Below are 19,082 nucleotides of genomic sequence, written 5' to 3'. Positions count from 1 at the left end.
CTGCGTCACATCCGCTCTAGTGGTTACCGCCCACTTGCTCCTGCGCTTCTGGCTTCTGGCAGCTCTTCAGATCCGACCCTGCGAATGGTTTTGGCTGTGTCTTCATGTAGGACCTACTCCCCAACCCTGCCTGCTGCGGTGAATTCCACCTGCTATGCTTTAACTTGTGCAACAGAGATTCTTGCCCCGGGGAGAGCCGGGGAAGGACGCGCTAATCAGAGGGCGGGGGCTCGGGTTGGGATCTGATCTTGTACCCATCTACCCACCACGAGAATGGTGGAGATCTAAGGAGGGTGAACTTTCCTTCAGAGATTCTGGTACAAGGGGAAAGATACATGTTGAGTCTATAAAGCTGTCCAGGTGGCACAGCGGAGAAGAGAGAATTGGGGAAACGAGGAAGGTTCCATGAGATGACTTGAACTGCGGAAACGTTTGGCAGAGGAAAAGGGCTTCAGTTTTAATGTGAGATCACTGGAAGCTGAGGTATTAAGGCACCGATCATAGTGTCCTCTTCCATTTTCCCATTTTATGATCTCATAACTACTAGTAGTAAAGTGTTTTCGAAGCCTTGGGGGAGGGGATTACTGGCCAGGTCTGGAAATGGCAGAGAATTCTAGAAACTTACGGCTTGAAGGAGGGTTAGGTGTCCTGATTTTTCACCTTCTTCAGGCCGGGCTTCATCACCAGGCCTCCTCGCCAACTCCTGTCCCGTCTGTGTACCGGATACCAATTACCTCGAATCTCAGTACTTTGTACTCAGCCCAGGTAACATATTTTATTATGTTTTTTATCTGGCACATAGTTGCTAAGTCCATGTTTATTAACCGCATAGTGGACCTGCCATCCACCAAACATTTAATGAGTGTACTCCAGTAGCTTAGGGTTATTTAATGCTCTGGTAGAATGAAACCAAGTCGCTAGGATTGGTGGGACACACCTCTAATCCCAGCACTCGGGAAACAGGCAGGAGGATCAACTAGGAGTTTAAGACCATCCCCGCTACATAGAAAGGTCTGCCTGGGCTACAAAAAGACCCGGTCTCAAAAGGGAGGTAAAATCCGAAAAAAAAAAAAAGTAAGTTTCCGGCTCCACCCCCACTTGAGCCTCCAAGTTTCTCCGCGGTACGCGGTAGAAAATCTGAGAATACTGCCTGTGTCATTCACAGGCCCAGAGCCATGGCAGAGTCCTCATCGACTTCCTGGGAGCTGCCCCTGGTGGCTGTGTGCCAGGTAACGTCAACACCAAACAAGCAAGAGAACTTTAAAACGTGTTCTGAGCTGGTTCAAGAGGCTACCAGACTGGGCGCTTGCCTGGCCTTTCTGCCCGAGGCATTTGACTTTATTGCACGCAATCCTGCCGAGACATTACTCCTGTCCGAACCACTGGATGGGGACCTTTTGGGACAATATAGCCAGCTTGCCAGGTACAAGGGTAGGGTGGGGGGAGGGGGGAGGGGTAGAATCCCTGTTGGGCAGTGTTCCTGGATTGCCACATAGAGGGGGTAGAGTTGTCAGTGTCCCTCCCCCTCAGGGAATGTGGAATCTGGCTGTCCTTGGGTGGTTTCCACGAGCGTGGCCAAGACTGGGAGCAGAATCAGAAAATCTACAATTGTCATGTGCTTCTGAACAGCAAGGGTGAGACTTCATAGTCCTTTAGCTTGCCTCTTCCCAGGCTCATCTACCTTCCTCCAACTCAGATCTTCAGCATTTTTCTCAACTGCTTGGCTTTAGGGGTTTTTTTGTTTGTTTGTTTGTTTGTTTTGTTTTGAATGCTTCTGTTCTTAGCCTAAAAATTACTCTTTGGGAGAAGAGCTAAGCTGGACTTCCAGTGTCTGTACTGAGCATTTTCTCTTACTTTAGGATCAGTAGTGGCCAGTTACAGGAAGACACATCTATGTGATGTAGAGATCCCAGGTCAGGGGCCTATGAGAGAAAGCAACTATACCATGCCTGGACACGTTCTTGAACCACCTGTCAAGACACCAGCAGGCAAGGTAGGAGTTTGAAAAGAAAATAGGAATATGTTGAAAAAGTTGTAACATCTCCCTTTGGTGTAGGATGATGGAGGTGGTATTCAATGTTATGTTGAATAGGACAGGGAAGATAAGTGGGTTGTTTCTCATTTCAGGTTGGTCTAGCAATCTGTTATGACATGCGGTTCCCTGAACTTTCTCTGAAATTGGCTCAAGCTGGGGCAGAAATACTTACTTATCCTTCAGCCTTTGGATCTGTTACCGGCCCAGCCCACTGGGAGGTAGGAGAATGCCTCTTCATAACATATAGGCCTCCTTTAATCTTATTTTTAGTAGTGGGGACAGAGTAGCACAAACCTAAACTCCAAGCACTTCAGGGGATAGCCACAGGTTCAAAGCCAGCATAGTGATGCCTCTAGTAAAACAGAAAACAAAATAGAAGCTGGGCAGTGGGGGTGCACACCTTTAATCCCAGCCCTCAGGAGGCAGAAGCAAGTGGATCTGAGTTCAAGACCAGCCTGGTCTACAGAGTAGGTTCCAGGACAGCCAGGGCTACACAGAGAAACCCTGTCTCAAAAACAAAACAAAACAAAAGTAACCCACACCACCCAAAATAGTGGTGCATGGTGGTGTGTGCTTTTTATCTCCGCGCTGTAAGGCAGAGGCCGGCAGATCTCTGTGGGTCCAGGCCAGCCAAGGTTATACAAGGAGACCTTATATAAAAAAGTACAAAACACAAACACACCCCTCCCCTTCTACTTGAAGGCTTTTCTTCCCTTCCGATCTGGTGAGGAAATTCGTTTCTTAGATAGGTGTGAGTCATGTTAGAGTTAGTTACTAATTCTAGTTGATCAATAGTCAATGAGTAGATTGGGCCCACAGTGTCCGCTTCTTGTCACTCGCCTATTAAATGCTGTATGTTCCTGAGTACGCACGTCTCACCCTCAGGTGCTGCTGCGGGCCCGCGCCATTGAATCTCAGTGCTACGTGATAGCAGCAGCACAGTGTGGACGCCACCATGAGACAAGAGCAAGTTATGGCCACAGCATGGTGGTTGACCCCTGGGGCACAGTGGTGGCCAGCTGCTCCGAGGGACCAGGCCTCTGCCTTGCTCGAATTGATCTCCACTTTCTGCAACAGATGCGCCAACACTTGCCTGTGTTCCAGCATCGCAGACCTGACCTTTATGGCAGTCTCCTGCCACTCTCCTAATGTTTTTAATTTCTGTTGGTTGAGACAGACAAACACACGCCAACTGTGAGGTGATGCTACCGTGACTTGTAGGCTGGACCCAAGCACGGTTCCCTTCACTTGCAGGACTTACTCTCTTAATGGAACACAGGCTCAATCAAGTCCATGGGAAAGAAGAGACTTTGACCTGATCTCAGATTTCAGTTTCAGAAAAATGAAATTTTATATAGTCACTGTTTATTTCATGAAAACTGAAGTTGCGCTGAGGGCTGAGCAGCACTGGCATTGAAAAAAATATATAATAATCAATCATAATGTCTGGACATCTCTTTTGGGGCTGGGAGGGGAGGTGGAACTATACCTGCTCGACTAGGCTTCTTAGCCTCCTGGCTCAAACGTGCCTCCCTACCTAACAAAGTGCAATGCTCAGTGCATGGACCAGCTCTCTTCTCCCAAGTGTGGGAGAAGGGAGGATAAAGGAACAGGAGGAGGAGTTGATGCTAAATACCCCACTTTCTCTCAAGCCAGAAGGAAGCAAAGGGACAGGGCCCTGGGGTGGGGTAAGAGTTTGTTATTTTCACTGGAAAAGGGAAGGGAAATGTCACACCCCGCCCCCTCCTTTTCAGAGAAAGTGTACTCTAACTAGCAGCCTCTACTCCGCCCGTCCCATGTAGTGGTGTTCACCTACACATCACGGTTGGGAGGGGAAGTAGGCTGGCACAGCCCTCCATAAGTCTGCTGAAGATCTGACAGAGGAAGGAGGGGTCCACACCAGGCAGCAGTCTCAAGCTATGGAATGAAGGAAGGCGGAGAGGAGCAGCACCCGAGGCCAGGAGACAGTGCAAAGGGCCACAGCTTCTTTGTTTTTAAAAAATTCTATAATTTGGAAGAAGGTGGTAATTAATTTCCAAAATACACTTCAGAGTCCCACCTTCCACTTAGCTCCTTTACTCACAGCCCTTTGGTTTTTCAGACAAAATTTATGAGCCCTCATAAAGCCATAAGTATTGATTACCCCTCAATGCACCTGAAAGCAGTGTTCAATCCCTTACAAAGGCTATGTTCCAGAGACTCTGTCCCTATTCACTTGTCTTACGGCTCAGTGGTAAGGTGGCTGTAGACACACATTAGGGTAAGTGGCAACAGGAAACGGGGAAGCCCAGGCACATGGGTGCAGGGAGGGCAGGGACACCACTTCCACCTTCCTTTGTCTTTTCCTTTAAAAAAAAAAAAAAAAAAAAAAAAAAAAAAAGGCGGTGTGATTGGTTGGAAAGGGTAGAGAACAAACCCCAGAACAGTATGTCGGCTCCAGAGGTGACGGAGCGAACAGTCCCCAGAAAGGTGAGGCGGGGAAAGGTCAGGGTAATGCTTGCAGCATCAAGTTCCTCAGGAGTTTCTGTCGGCCCAGCTCATAGTCCTCCTCATCCACGTTCACCAGCAGCTTGATGGCTTCATGGCCCACAGCTTGCTTGAGAGAGTCTGTGATGAAAACGCCTTTCAGTGCCTCTAATAATGAGCCATTAATGTAGTCTCGCCAGAATGCGTCGAGGTAGGTGAGCTCAGAGAACTTGATGTCACAGATGATGGAGCCCAGGTCCCGGGACTTGAGGATGGTGTTGGCCTGGTTAAAGCGCTCAAACTGGCGCTCCAGTGGGTCCTGCTTGTTAGAGAAGACGTTGCCTTGCAGCGCAGTGTCGTGCTGGCAGTACTCCGCCCGGACCCGCAGCCTGATGTCTGGGAGAGATTTAAGGAGCATGGTTTATAACGACTGTGTTTGCAATGAAAGCTAGAAAAGCAGGCAGAAGCACAGAGACCGCCTCTTGCAACGTCTCTACCTCTCCCCAAGCACTAGCTCTTCCTTGTGTCCTTGTAGCCCTGGCCTTAACGCTGGAGCTGCCCTACAATGAGTGTGTTCAGGTCACTCACAGACACACCGTGCTTAGAAGGCCTGTTTTATTAAAAAGTTGCACAAGTTTAATTCTCTGTCTTGACTTGGTTCGTCTTATATAAGGATGACGTTGGCATTCCTTTAATAGTAACTAAAAAGAATTGTAATACGCCATTGCCAAAAAGATAACAGGTCTCATGCAAACTAAAGCTGACCTGAATACAGCACAGACTGCCCATCACCCCAGGAGTTCTTTATATTTTCCCTCAAGTCTACATCTCAAAAATCCTTGAATTTTCTCACCACATGTCTGCTTTTCCTTCGGGTCTGGAGTCACTGACTTCCGGCGTTTTCTCTGACTCCCAAGTGTGGTTCTCCCTCGGGCTGGCCGCTTACTACACATTTGAGAACCCGAAGTGGGGCAGCACACCACAGGATAGTGGGGAGGCACTGACCAGAAAGTAAATGGAAAACACAAGGTTTTAAAAGCAGAACTTGAATGCTTCATTTGGAATATTCAAAGGAATCATTGAGCAGTATTGGTGATGTCACCTGAAGGCTGAGGGGTATAGCTCAGTGGTCAATGTCTGCCAAACATTCATGAAGATCTGGATTCAGCCCTAGCAATGGAGGTGGCAGGCACTAAGTATGGTGGAAGAAATCTATCATCTGAGCACTTAAGGTTGAAGGAAGGAAAGCCAGGTAGTGGTGGCATACACCTTTAATCCCAACACTTGGGAGGCAGAGGCAATCGAATCTCTGAGTTCAATGCCAGCTTGGTCTACAGAGTAAGTTCCAGGACAGGCAGGGCTTCACAAAGAAACTGTGTCTCAAATTAATTAATTAAGGGAAGATTTGTGGGAGGCCCAGGAATGAGTAGTGCAGGAGTCTATAAGGGGGTGGTCCTGATTAATTAAAACAAAAACAAAAAAAGGTGAAGGAAGGAAGGTCAACTTGGCCTTTACAGAGTTCTATACCTACTCAAATTAAATAGGAAGATCCCCCCACCCCCCAAAAAAAAAGTTGGGGCTGGAGAGGCTGAGAGCACTTCTAGTTTTTGCAGAGGACCCAGGCTCGCCTACATGGTTGCTAACAACCATGTCTAACTCCAGTCTGAGGGGATCTGAAACCACCTTCTGCCTCTATAGGCACCAGACACACACGGCGACATACAAATATGCAGGCAAATATTCACACAGAAGAATAGTTTTTTAAAAACTGGCCTAGGGTCTAGAGAGATGGCTCAACACACATGCAGACAATATACTCATACACATAAACTGATTTTTAAAAAGTGACCTAAAGGGGTTGGGGATTTAGCGCAGTGGTAGAGCGCTTGCCTAGCAAGCACAAGGCCCTGGGTTCGGTCCCCAGCTCCGGAAAAAAAAAAAAAAAAAAGTGACCTAAAAGGAAAGCAAACATTAGACCTAGGCAATGTATACTTGACCTGATTTGTGTGTGTACATGTTCACATCCATGTGTTCCTATGTGAGTGTGCCTGCATGTGAAGGTCAAAGGTCAGCATTAGGTGTCTTCCTCAACCCTCTCCCCATCTTTTGTTAGACAAGGGCTTTCACTGAGCCATGAGTTCACAAATGTGCTGAGGCTGTCTGTCTGTATGAGCTCCAGGGATCCACCTTTCTCTGCCCTCCAACACGGAGATTACAGACACTTTTGTTGTTTTTTTTTTTTTTCCGGAGCTGGGGACCGAACCCAGGGCCTTGCGCTTGCTAGGCAAGCACTCTACCACTGAGCTAAATCCCCAACCCCACAGACACTTTTGTTATCAGGCTTTTTCTATGTGGGTGCTGGGAATCTGAACTCAGATCTTCAGGCTTACGCAGCAAGCACTTTACCAAGTGAGCCGTTTCCCCAGTTTCTGATTTTTTTTAATGGGATCGATGTAGAGGGACTGTCTCCTTTCACTGATGTTGGCTCAGCCACAAATGTGATGGAATAAATGTTCTCTTGCATATGAAAATGACAAGTAATATCGTCTCACCTGTTTTAGAGGGCTGGGGAGGCCTCGGTTCTGGATCGCTGAGGGCTCTGGGGGTCACATAGCGAATTGATGTTTCCTCCAGATACTTGTCTACAAGATCAGGGCACACTGCAGGAGGAGAAGGAGTCGCTCAAGAAAAAAATATGTTATCTGTCTTCTCCCAAAGGCTTTCCATCCTCCTAGGGACTCTCCAGGTCAGGACCACCCCCTTACAGACTCCCGCACTACTCACTCCTGGGCCTCCCACAAATCTTCTCTTACTCAAGTGTTCCCAGACCCCGTAAGCCCTCACCAGCCCGTCTCTTCTTGAGAGTAACGTAGGGCAGCAAGTCATGGCGAGTGATGATACGCAGCAGCTGCAGCACCTGGCGAAAGTTACTCTCGTCACAGCGGCCCTGGCGCTCCAGTGCCAACAAGAAGTCACGTCCATTTCGGATAAGTCCTCGTTCATGGTCATCAATAACATCAACAAAAAGGAAGGAAAGCACGCGAACATCTCTGTGTGTCAGGTGGGTGCCCACGATGTCAAACATGCGGTGGAGGCTGTAGAGCCCATGTTCCTGCTCAACACGCTCTTCGGGCCACACCTGGCTTGCCCGCCTCTTTAGGCCCGCCATGCTAGAGGCTCAGAAATGGAGTGCTTTCCAGAATCTCTGCTCAGCAGCTACAATCACCAGCGATCTGTAAGACAGGACAAGATCCCATGAGCCAAGGCACTGGTAGCAACCAATTTTATTTATCTGTATTGTCTTAACATGCTACTAACACAGCACAATGCTTAATACGTCTATTAAATATCATAAGTGTTCATGCTAGGTGTGGTGGTACACGCCTTTCATCTCAGCACTTAGGAAGCAGAGACAAGTAGATCACAGAGTTCCAGGACAGCCAGGGCTACAAAGAGACCTTGTCTCAAAAAAGCAAAAAACAACAAAAAAGCAAAACAAACAAACAAACAAAAACCAATGCTCTTCATTTAACGGATGATGCCCTGAGTCTAGATCCTACAAGGGACACAGTCAGCTCCTAGAGTAAGAATGTTTTGTGTGATTTTAGTAATGCATAGGCCAGAAGTTTCCATTGCAGCTAGGCATGAGAGTAAACACCTATAATTACAGCACTCAGGAGCCAGAGGCAGGAGGATTACCCCAAGTTTGAAGCCATTCTGGTCTGCTCAGCAAGTTGCATCCAGCCAGGGATATAGGTAGACCCTATCTCAAAACCAAAACAAGCCAGTCTGATAAAGCATGCCTAAAACCCCAGCGCTTAAGAGGTGGAGGGAAGAAGGATCATGAGTTTAAGGCCATCCTCAGCCACAGGACAAGATCAAGGCCAGCCTGAGTTACATGAAACTCTGTCTCAAAGTTGGTTGCTTTGTTGGTTGGTTGGTTTTTAAAATTATATCCAAATGTTCCCCCTTGTCCCCGAAACACTGCTTTTAGTCCCTCAAAACACTGATTTGCTGGGCATAGAAGTACATGCCTGTAACTAGCATTGAGGAGGCCAAGGATCTGATTCCAGGCCAACCCCATCTACATACTGAAACTGTCTTACAGAAACAACAAAAACATAGTAACAGGATAACATCTGGGTGTAGCAGTGTACCCCCTTGATCCTAGCACTCAGAAGGAGCTCTGTGAGTGTGAAACCAATCTAGTATTCCACAGACAGAGTTTTAGGCCAGCCAGGTTTAAATAACATAACCAAGTCTCAAAAGGGCCTAGGGGTGTTAATGGCTAAGGGCACTAGCTATTCCTCCAGAATACCTAAGTTCAATTCCCAGCACCCACAAGGATAGGCTTAACCCACATATAACTCCAGCTCTGAGGGGACCCAATGCCTCTGGCCCAAGACCTCGATAGGCACCTTCAGTCACACGCATAACTAAATAAAAATTAAAATCCATCTTTTTTTTTTTAGAATGGTGGTATATAGCTTTAATTCTGGAAAACAGAGGAGGCAGATCTATGAGTTCTAGGCCAGCCAAAGCTACAATGAAACTTTGTCTCAAACCATTTTAAATCTTTTTTAAAAAAAAAACTAACGGGGGCTGGAGAGATGGCTCAGTGGTTAAGAGCCCTAACTGCTCTTCCAGAGGTCCTGAGTTCAATTCCCAGCAACCACATGGTGGCTCACAACCATCTGTAATGAGATCTGGTACCCTCTTCTGGTGTATCTGAAGACAGCGACAGTGTACTCATATAAATAAAAATTAAAAAAAAAATAAAAATAAAAAAAAATAAAATAAAAAAAACTAACAAAAGGGCTAGAGTGATGGCTCAGCGGTTAAGAACACTGACTGCCCTTCCAGAGGTCCTAGTTCAATTCCCAGCAACCACATGGTGGCTTACAACCATCTGTAATGGGATCCAACGCCTTCTTCTGGTGTGTCTGAAGACAGCTACAGTGTACTTATATACATAAAAATAAGTAAATATTTTTAAAAAAAAACTAACGAAAGAAAACTACATTTCCCCCTTCCTAAGCAGTTCATTTATTTCTATTTTCTTTTTCTTTTTTAAGACATGATCTCACTATGTAAATCTGGCTGTCCTAGGACTATGTCCAGGTTGGCCTCAAACTCAAGATCTGCTTACTTCTGCCTTTTGAATGAGATTAAAGGCATACACCACCACACCTGGCTGGCTGGTTTGCTTGCTTGCTTGTCTGTCTGTCTTTTCTCTCTCTCCTTCCCTCCCTCCCTCCCTCCTTCTTTCCTTGGTTTGTTTTGTTTTGCAACACAGGGTTTCTCTGTATAGCCCTGGATGTCCTGGAACTCACTCTATAGACCAGGTTAGCCTTGAACTCAGAGATCCACCTGCCTCTGCCTCTTGAGTGATGGAATTAAAAGTTTGTGTTACAACCTTTCAGGTTCATTTCTAAAATATAGGCAAAACTGAAAAGTAGACAGTTCAATCTTTGCTACAGAAGCTGAATCAGGTGAACAGTTATAAGTCACGGGTTAGAACTAGTTTACATTCTGACTGTGCTATGACCGACTTTAGCTATGTGACTTTAAGCCTATCCTTTAACTTCAAAGTCTCAGTGGCAAGTGATGACAGTGGCCCATGCCATAATCTCAGCTCATGAAACAGGAAAGTTGGGAGTCTGAGTCCAGTCTGGGCCATAGGGTCTCAAAAAGAATACAAAGCCAAAACAAAGCCCAACAGTCCCTTACAGATGGCATATAACAAACCCTGGTCAAAGACCAACCACAGCCCTGTGTTTGATTCACTAATTCACCCTGTATAATGGCATTAACCAATCATCTAGCACTAACTTTCACTTCCACAGTCATTCATACCTACTGTCTTTCAAGACAGCACTATATCGAGTACCGTTCCACTCTGACCACAATCTCCAGCCATTCAATCGGTTCTTAATTCCTACTGTAGTAACATACAAAATATTTCTTAAATGTGCCCTACCTTCACTTTACTGTCATTGCCATGGTTTGTCTCAACTGTAAGTGCAGCTGGCTTTGTCTGTCTTTTTAATTTCTATTACATTTACTTACTTTGTGTGTGCATGTATGCGACCACAGTGCACATGTGGAGGTCAGAGAACCCCTTTCAGGGGTTGGTTCCCTCTTCCACTGAATGGGTCCCAGGGATGGAAGTCAGGCTATCAGGCTTGGTAATGAATGCCTGAGCCTGCTGAGCCATCTCACCAGCTCCTGAAAATGACTCTTCCAAGAAGTCTGTTTTCCAATGCTTCTGTCTTTTCATTTTTGACACAAGATCTCAAGATGAAGCCCAGACTGGCTTTAGACTTGCTAGGTAACCTAAGTAGACACTGACCTTTCAGTTCTGAGCCTCCTGAATGATAGGATTACAGGCATGTACTGCCGCCATCAATACTTTTGGGGAAGCAGTGGTTTTTTGAGATAGGGTCTATGTATCCCTGGCTGTCCTGGAACTCTATGTAGTCCAGGTTGACCTCCAACTCATAGAGCTCTGCCTGCCTCTGCCTCCTGAGCACTGGGATTAAAGGTGGGCACCATTACACCGAGCCTGTCACCATCGGCCGTAGTCTACAAAAACCTACCCCACATTTACCTGCTAACATGCAAAATAAAAAACCAAGCGAGCTGAGGATCCAAGGGAGGAGGGATGCCGCTCTTTACTAAGCCGGCTTCTAGTTCCTTATACTGTTTATCCAGTCTTCCAGAACAGACCAGCTCATCTTCCTCAGCTACCACACACCTTAGCTTTTATTAACCAGTACTCTTCCAACATTATCCATTTCTAGAGTTTACATTTATTACGTAATCAGTTCATTCCTCTATACTTTTCTCTGAATTCCCTTTGCCTGAATTCCCTTTCTTGTGTGTCTATTCCACATCCCTATACGCCCCTCTTTTTCAGATGGCTAACCCATCAGAAGACCTAACTCCCTCAGGATGGTGTTAGCTCATGCCTTTAATCCCAGCTCTATGAGTTCCAGGCCAGTCTAGTCTACAGAGAGAGTGCAAGGACAGACAGGACGACACAGAAAACCCTGTCAAAAAAAAAAAAAAGCAAAAACAAAGAAACAAAACAACAACAACAAAACTCAACCAAAGAAAACCCAACAATTTAGCTGGGTATGGTGGTGGCGTCTTGCCTTTTATCCCACCAATGCAAAAGTGGAGCCAAGCGTATCTCAATGAGTTTGAAGCCAATTTAAGACTATCTTAAAAAAAAAGGAGGGGGGAGTGTCAACGTTTTATCTCTAAGGCTGACTTAAGTGGTCCTCTTCTGTGCTCTTATAGAAAACTGAACATTTGTTTTATATCAGTGTACTAAAATTATTTAAATCCTGCACAGTTCATGGAGTACTGCTACATCAAAATCATCTTTATATTCATAATAGTTAGTAGTAGGCAGTTGTAGCAGCTGCCTGTTGCTGAGAACTGAACTTAATTTCCAAGAGGTCAATACAAGCAACACCAGTTGAAAACCAAACCTATCAGAGCCCAAGAGTGAGAGAGGACCCCACCCAAAAGACACATGTAAACCAGGCATGATGGTACACATGTATGCTTATCATCCCAGAATTAGGAAGGCTGAGGCAGAGGACAGACACAGGCCAGTCTGAGTTATATAGTGAAACCTGTCTCAGAGCGGGGCAGGTGGGGAGTGCACACAGAAACACACTCAATATTCAGTAACCATGCGCGGATTCTGGCTAGTCAGAGCAGTCTCCATACCACAGACAACTACTCACACCAAACCACCCTATTCAACAAGATGGTGCTCTACCCGCTTTATACATGAAAATACAGGCTAATCTACGGGACAGAAAATGAAACTTTGGAAATGACAGTGGTAGAGCAACGCTCAGCAACCATGCGGCCTTGGATGGCATTTCTGGTACCCAGAAGAGAAGAAAATTAGAATGGTAAGCTTCTTCAGAAGAGCCATGAAGATGAGTAAGCCGAGAAGCAATAAAGCGTGACCCGTTCTCCCACAGTCAGCCAACAGGGAAAGTTCAGAGAGACTCTCTCATTCTCCTTTGGGTTCAGGGAGGAGAATCCCAAGTAAAAAATAAACGTGACCCACATGTACTTCTCGAAGCCCAGTTACCTCCCCCAAAGTATGGGAGACAGCTGAGAAACTCATCTTCAGACACTGGCTTTCCTTCTCGTCCTCTCATTTCACCTGTTGTCACTCGGCACAGATGGGGTTGCTGAGGAGAAATACCTTTTGACTCAAGCAGGCAGCAGGAGAAAACTGAGCTCCCTTAGAACCCTGCAACTTTTCCATGGTCCCTGCCCCACCTGTTCCCTTTGGCCAGCTGCTGATCATAAGGAGCCCAGAGAAAACAGATGGGCAGGTTTCACATCCAACCAATCAGAAGAGCAGATTGTTGCTTGGTTTCCCTAACTCAAAGTGTCCTTAAAACCCAAGCAATTAAGAAAAACCACCCCCACAGACACATACTCTGTCCCTAGAAAATGAGGCAAAATAAGGGAAAACACTATAGTCCTAATTATATAATCAACGCAATTCTGCAATAGGTCTCAGTCCTCTGAGAATTGACTCCCTTCACTTGACAGGACAGAGTCACCGTGAAGTCCTAGATCCCAGGCCGGATCAACCAAGGCACGAGGAGTCATCAGAGCTTCTAGGTCAGTGGTTCTCCACCTGGAGCAGTTTGCTGTGCCGGGGAACATTTAGCAATGACTGGAGACGGTTCTGATTGTCAAGATTTGTGGAGAGGAGTTACACACACCATAGAAAGCATGGGATAATTACTAACAACAAAGATCCCTGGACTAAAATGTCTACAGCAGTTAAGAATCCTATCTGAAGTGAAACACGAGGAAGGATCAAAAGCATGCATGTCACGTTCCTTATTAGACCTACAGAGCGAAGCTGTGAGGCTTCTCCACCCCAAACACTCCAATCTTACTCTAGAAGCAAAGGAGGGCCAGTCGGACACAGGCTCACTTAACTCATGAAGCCAACCATCACAAAGACAAACATCTCACCCCAGCAACGCCTCCTCCATCACCTGCTGTGGCCATTCAGGTGAATAGCAGGTGGCGGACATACTCCCTTTGGTCCATCCCAGGAGGTCTACTTTGACCCAGTTCAATCTGGAGTTTTGTGGAAATAAGAAAAAGGCCAACTTAAGACAAACACAAATGATCCTTGCGCCCGTTTATAAAGTCCCCAAAAAAGATTGGATAGCAGGCCCTTCCTTGTTGGGTCACTAATCAGACTCACAGTATTCAATGAAGCAAAAACGCAGAAGCAAGCATTTCCCAAGGCAAGCCTCTCAGAATAATGTCAAGAGACTGGCATGCAGGCTGATAGGCCGCTCTCCCCATTTAACTATCATCCAGGATTGTGAGTTAACTCAGCAACCCAGCCAGAGTGTCTAAGAATCTAACTTCAGGATGAAAAGGAACGCCACCAACTTCCTCTTAAAGCAAACTATACTCAGCTTTCAGTGGCAAGAGAGCCCAGCCTAGCCACAGCTCTCCTAGAAGAAAGACACTGCCGTGAAGAGAGTGCCCTCCTCCAAACAGATTAGACAGAACTCACGTGTTGATCATCTCAAATCCTGCTAAATATCAAGAGACAAAAGCAGCAGTAAGCAGGGAAGGGTGGTGCACTCCTTTAAATCCTAGCACCTGGGAGGCAGAGGCAGGTGGATCTCTGAGTTCACAGCCAACCTGGTCTACACAGTGAGACCCTACATACAAACAAACAAAACCCTCCACAACTGTAAACAAATGTACTGGTCCACTGAATGTCCCTGCTACTAATGAGTCCTTTTTATGGTACGAGGGATTTAACAAGTATTACCTACTTGTGCTCTCTCTACCACTGAGCTACATCCCTAGCAGAGACTAATTCTAGATTCTGATGAATTGCTGGATTTCCTGGCCTTGTAGCTCATTTTCCTTTAGTGAGGTCTGAAGTAGTAAGAGCCAATAAGAGTCTATTTGTACCCAGTTTCTTCTTGATAGGTTACTCTATTGTGTTTCTGTGCCTAAGCAATCTAGACTCTCCCATCTAGAAATGACAATCCTAGCTTTTTAAAGTACTTTGACTTACCAAAGCAAAGAATGGGTAGAAGAATTATCTTGAAATGGAAATGGCAGTCTAGTTCCTGACAGGAATAACATCTATATTTTTACAAGAAAAAAAAAAGAGAGAAATATTTGACTCTCTCAGAAGCCCTTACCAGAAAGTCATGTGGAAGAACTTAAAAAAAGTGACAACAGCCACACATAGTGGCATATCCCTTTCATCCCCACACTTGGGAGGTAGATAGATCTCTGTGAGTTTGAGGCTAACCTGGTCTAGATAGCTAGCCAGGACTACACAGTGAGAACCTGTCTTACAAAAAGGACGACAGCTTGAACCTTGAAGTGAAAACTACTTGGGCAATCTTGAAGAGAGCCAAGAGCTAACGGAGCGCTTTCTTGCTGGTGGGACCAGGAAAACATAATCGAATGTATCTGGAGGGCAGAATTACACAGTATGTTTTCAAAAAAATCCCAAGAACTCTGAACAGCTGGAAGAAACAGTAAACTTGGGGGGGGGGAATCTCACTGAAGATCCTTAGCCACCCTCCAAGGGAAATATTTCGTAGCTAATGTACAAGAACACAGCTTTCCACCATGTTAAACATGTTTCACTCAGAGCTGACCAGAAAGCTAGACAATAGCAAACCAAAGCTGGGACCTTGTCCCAGGACACTTAATATCCCCTCTTTTCCCTCCTCCTGTCTTTCTCCAGTTACCTGAGCAGTGACTGCAACAAACCTTAATGAACTCACAGAGAGAGAGAGAGAGAGAGAGAGAGAGAGAGAGAGAGAGAGATATACGACAGACACACTCCTTTTCCCTAGCATCTACCTGGTTAAGTAGGCTCTACCCAATGCACCTCATACCACTTCCATTCCCTCCCATTGTGTGCAAACAAGAAGAAGTTCCAGACTTACCTTTGCAAGAAACTTAATCTCCCAGGGCTCTTCCTAGCACAAGTTTCAAAGCCAGCAGAAAAACAAAAACAAAAACAAATAAGGGGGGTAAAAGAGCAACGTTTCAGGCTTTATTTTGACATTTCAAAGGTTCACAGTTAGTGTCAGTGCCCCAAAAAAAAAAAAAAAGTCATCTAAGCCTAAAGTCACTTCATTACTTCATTGACCAAACTATTCCAAACTAAAGAGAGCTCAAACATACCAAAGTCCCCTTCTCTAATCGGCAATTCACAATATAGTATCGGCCCCTAAGTTTTCCAGGTACAAAGGCTCATAGCTACAAAGGTCCCAGACTCAACCGCTGCTGGGAATAAACCATCACCCTGATACCATCTGGCCTTCCTCAATTCCTTACTCCATCTAGTTTCTTACAACATGACTGGTAAGGGGGAACTGGAAAGGGAAAAGTTACAGTCAAAGCAAGCTCTTCTCCTCATCATGTCACTCATGAGGCCAGAATCAAACTCAAGCTTCACCTCTTCAGCACACAATGAGAACAAAATAACCACTGAAGCGGCATCCACTCACTTCTACACTCCGATAGGAAACGGTTTTTTTTTTTTCTTCTAAATATGCATACTGACACCTCCTCCTCTCCTAGAACTTGAGGAGCAAAAGAAGGGTCCGAAAAGGTAAGCATATTTAATTAGCCAGACTACCTAAATACCAGTCTGCCTCTTCTATTCCTTCCTTCCTTCCTCAGGCTTCCAGAGCCCCCCCACCTTGGTATATAAGGCTCCAGAAAAGTCTCTTTCCCCATTCCTGAAATGCTAATTGAGAGAGAGAGAGAGAGAGAGAGAGAGAGAGAGAGAGAGAGAGAGAGAGAGAGAGAGAGAGAGAGAGGGAGGGAGGGAGGGGAGAGAGAGAGAGAGAGAGAGAGAGAGAGAGAGAGAGAGAGAGAAAGAAACCACCTAGGAAAGTGCTTTACTAATCTCCCTATTTGTAACCAGGAAAAACAAGGAAGCAGTAAGCAAGAGAGTGTTTTGGAAAGCAAATCCGGTTGAACCCTCATTCAACCCCAATTCTCCAAACCCACATGACCATTCCTTTCTGCCCTTCCCACCCTATTAAAAGCTAAGCGCCTGGCAATTAAAATTGGCTGCAACTGATACTGCTTAACTCTGCTGCCTTTCCACAGGGGAAAGGGAAACCCCCAAACCCTCTATCATCCGTGCAGCTCCACTGCCCTATCTCTCCCTTCCTTCCAAACTTTCCTCCGGGTCTCTCACTTTCTACGTTACCCCGTCACATCTCCTCTCTCTCCATTCCCCGAGCCCCCCTTCTCTTCTCTTCCACCCAAATTCTCCTCTAGGCCCTTCCGCTTCCAATTTGAACACTTTGAAAACCTCCCTCCAGCAAACGTCTCAAGTCCAATTCAACCCCCCCCCTCCCACGTCCTCACAACAGCGCTCACGGGAGTCCAGTCCTCCCTGCAACCACATGCCACAAGCCCCCTTCCCCTCCACACCCTCAGCCTCTCCCTCCTGCTCCTACCCCTCTCAAGCGCTGGCTCACAGCCCCACTCCCCACCTCGGCCTCTTTAATGCCCCTGGCCTGGCCCAGTCTGGGCCCTTGTTTACGCCCCTCCCCATGCTCGCACTCCTGCGCCCCGACCCCTGCCCTCTCCCACAGTTGCCATCTCCCCTGCACGCCCCCCTCGGCTGCTCCCCTCCCCCACCTCGTAGCGTCCCGTCACCTCCCTCTCTGGAGGTTCTCTGGCTGGACGTCGCCACCACCTCCCCCTTCACTTTCCTTCCCCAAGCCCTTCGCGGCCCCGCCCGGCCCCGCCCCGTCCCACTCGACTCCCCCTCCCCACGCCGGCCGCCCCGCCGCCTCACTCTCGGCTCAGGTTCGGCGCCGCCATGTTGGATCCATCCGCGCTGCTCTCCCGGGCCTGTCTCACCGCGCCGCATCCGGGCTCCAGCCGCCACCGCCTCCGCCGCCGCCGCCGCCGCCGCGGGCGTGGGGGAGGGGAGGGCCGGGCGGGGGTGGCTGCATCCTGCACAGCGCCTCCCGGAACCTGGTCGGTTAGTGTCGGCTTCGAGACCATAACGAGGCATGAGCAGAGTAGCCATACTGGGTGAGGGCAGCCTGGCAACGGCATTAAGCTGGGAGTAGATAGCTTCACGTCGGGAAGAGAGACTGGAGACTGGCAGCCATCTTGCTTTGGGGCAAGCTGGCAACGCAGGGTTTTTCTAACGGCAGCGTCCCGGAGGTTCTAAGAAGTGGAAAGATAACGTATTTGAATGTGAAAGCCTTGGTGGCGCCAGAGCTGGCTGGTATCGGACTTCAAGGCCCTTGGGAGAGTGGGACTGGCAGCCATGATACATAAGGGCGGAATAATACCGGAGTCGGACTGCCCGGTGAACTTAGGTGAAAGTTCAAGATCTGGATTTAACCTTTGCTTTGAACTTCCTGTCACCCAGACGTTCTGAAACACGGACTTTACAGCAACGCTTCACAGACTCTCTCGGAATTCATCCCTTCAGTATTTTCCTTTTGGACTCCCATTTCCTGTCGAAAGTCGCCTCAGCTGACTCGTGAAGGACTGTTGAGAATTGAATTGGGGGTTGAGGTGGGATAGGCTCAAGTATGTTCTGGAGCTGCCAACAGCCTGATGTGGCTAAAGGAAAAGGTAATACGAAGATCTGTGAGATAGGGAGGGACCCGATGACGCAAGACCTTGCAAATTTATTTTATCCTAAGGGCAGTTGAAGAGGCTTTGAAGGGTCTAAACAGAGGTGTGAACAATTATATTTGTATTGTAGAAAGATCACAGCTTGTCAGCTCTGGGCATGTTAGTGCTGGCCTGGAGCCTGAGGCAGGATTACTTGAGCCTTGGAGATGGAGATCAATTTGGGCTTAATTTAAGCGAAGAAGACCGCTAGGGTTTTAGCATTGTGATAGAATGTGTTCTTAGGACGGTTAGGCCTGGCGTTCAGTCCCTGGGGAGTAGGGCTGGGTAGGGAGAGACATCACTGCTTGGCATATAAGAGATGGTTTACAAAAGTAAAAAGAACAATAATGAAGCTAAGGAAGACATGGCGGTGATGTGTAGGTAGGAGACATGCGTTGGATAAGGAGATGAATGTTCTGACTTGAATAACTGGGTTGCTTTAGTTTTAAGGGCGATCTGCGGGATGACTTTTAGGCAAGTAAATATGAATTAATGTGGTTTGAAACCAACAAAGTTTAAGGTGTACTTGTGTGCGTATAGTTCTTTGAGCCATAAGAGAGAACAGTGGCCTAAAGAGGAGGATGCGTGCATTCGAGGGGTGAGATGAGGGAAAGAGACTGAAAATAGGACAGTGAGGAGGCACAGATCGGAAGGTGGGCAGCAGAAAAGTATCAAGGAAATTTGTTAAAAGTATCAAATGTAACGGGATCAGGCAAGATGTGGACTAAAATCTGTAGTTCGGATTGTGGAGGAAATGAAAGGTCACTAGGTAAACTTGAGAAAGCTGTTACATAGATGTACAGGGTAACAACCAGATCTAAGTGGAAAGATACAATGTATAAAAACACTTTTGTTGCCAGGCACGCTAACT

At 46.9% G+C, this 19,082-nt stretch overlaps 2 protein-coding genes across 6 annotated transcripts; one reads left to right on the top strand and one right to left on the bottom strand.

The window, feature by feature from the left end:
• The first annotated feature begins 21 nt into the window (after positions 1-21).
• Nit1 (nitrilase 1) lies at positions 22-3,478 on the top strand. Its single transcript, XM_032914608.1, has 6 exons — positions 22-765; positions 1,166-1,423; positions 1,531-1,634; positions 1,860-1,993; positions 2,128-2,253; positions 2,921-3,478. The coding sequence occupies exons 2-6, from the start codon at positions 1,176-1,178 to the stop codon at positions 3,182-3,184; spliced, it is 876 nt and encodes a 291-aa protein (XP_032770499.1). The 5' UTR covers positions 22-765; positions 1,166-1,175; the 3' UTR covers positions 3,185-3,478.
• Dedd (death effector domain containing) lies at positions 3,384-17,670 on the bottom strand. Of its 5 annotated transcripts, none has more exons than XM_032914603.1 (7): positions 17,373-17,670; positions 15,496-15,528; positions 14,604-14,674; positions 7,346-7,734; positions 7,054-7,161; positions 5,355-5,501; positions 3,384-4,897 (listed from the first exon to the last, which is right to left on the bottom strand). In XM_032914603.1, exons 4-7 carry the CDS (start codon positions 7,668-7,670, stop codon positions 4,521-4,523), a joined length of 957 nt encoding a protein of 318 aa, XP_032770494.1. In that variant the 5' UTR covers positions 7,671-7,734; positions 14,604-14,674; positions 15,496-15,528; positions 17,373-17,670; the 3' UTR covers positions 3,384-4,520. The 5 variants fall into 5 exon arrangements, with proteins under 5 accessions (XP_032770494.1, XP_032770496.1, XP_032770493.1 ...); XM_032914605.1 differs by lacking the exon at positions 17,373-17,670 and adding an exon at positions 17,213-17,304; XM_032914602.1 differs by lacking the exon at positions 14,604-14,674 and having other exon boundaries at positions 17,373-17,669.
• Positions 17,671-19,082: the final 1,412 nt, after the last annotated feature.

The sequence above is a fragment of the Rattus rattus genome, chromosome 10 (assembly GCF_011064425.1).
Source record: "Rattus rattus isolate New Zealand chromosome 10, Rrattus_CSIRO_v1, whole genome shotgun sequence".
Lineage (NCBI taxonomy): Eukaryota > Metazoa > Chordata > Mammalia > Rodentia > Muridae > Rattus > Rattus rattus.
The sequence above is the reverse complement of the archived record's forward strand: the minus strand, read 5'-3'. Positions and strand labels throughout refer to the sequence as shown.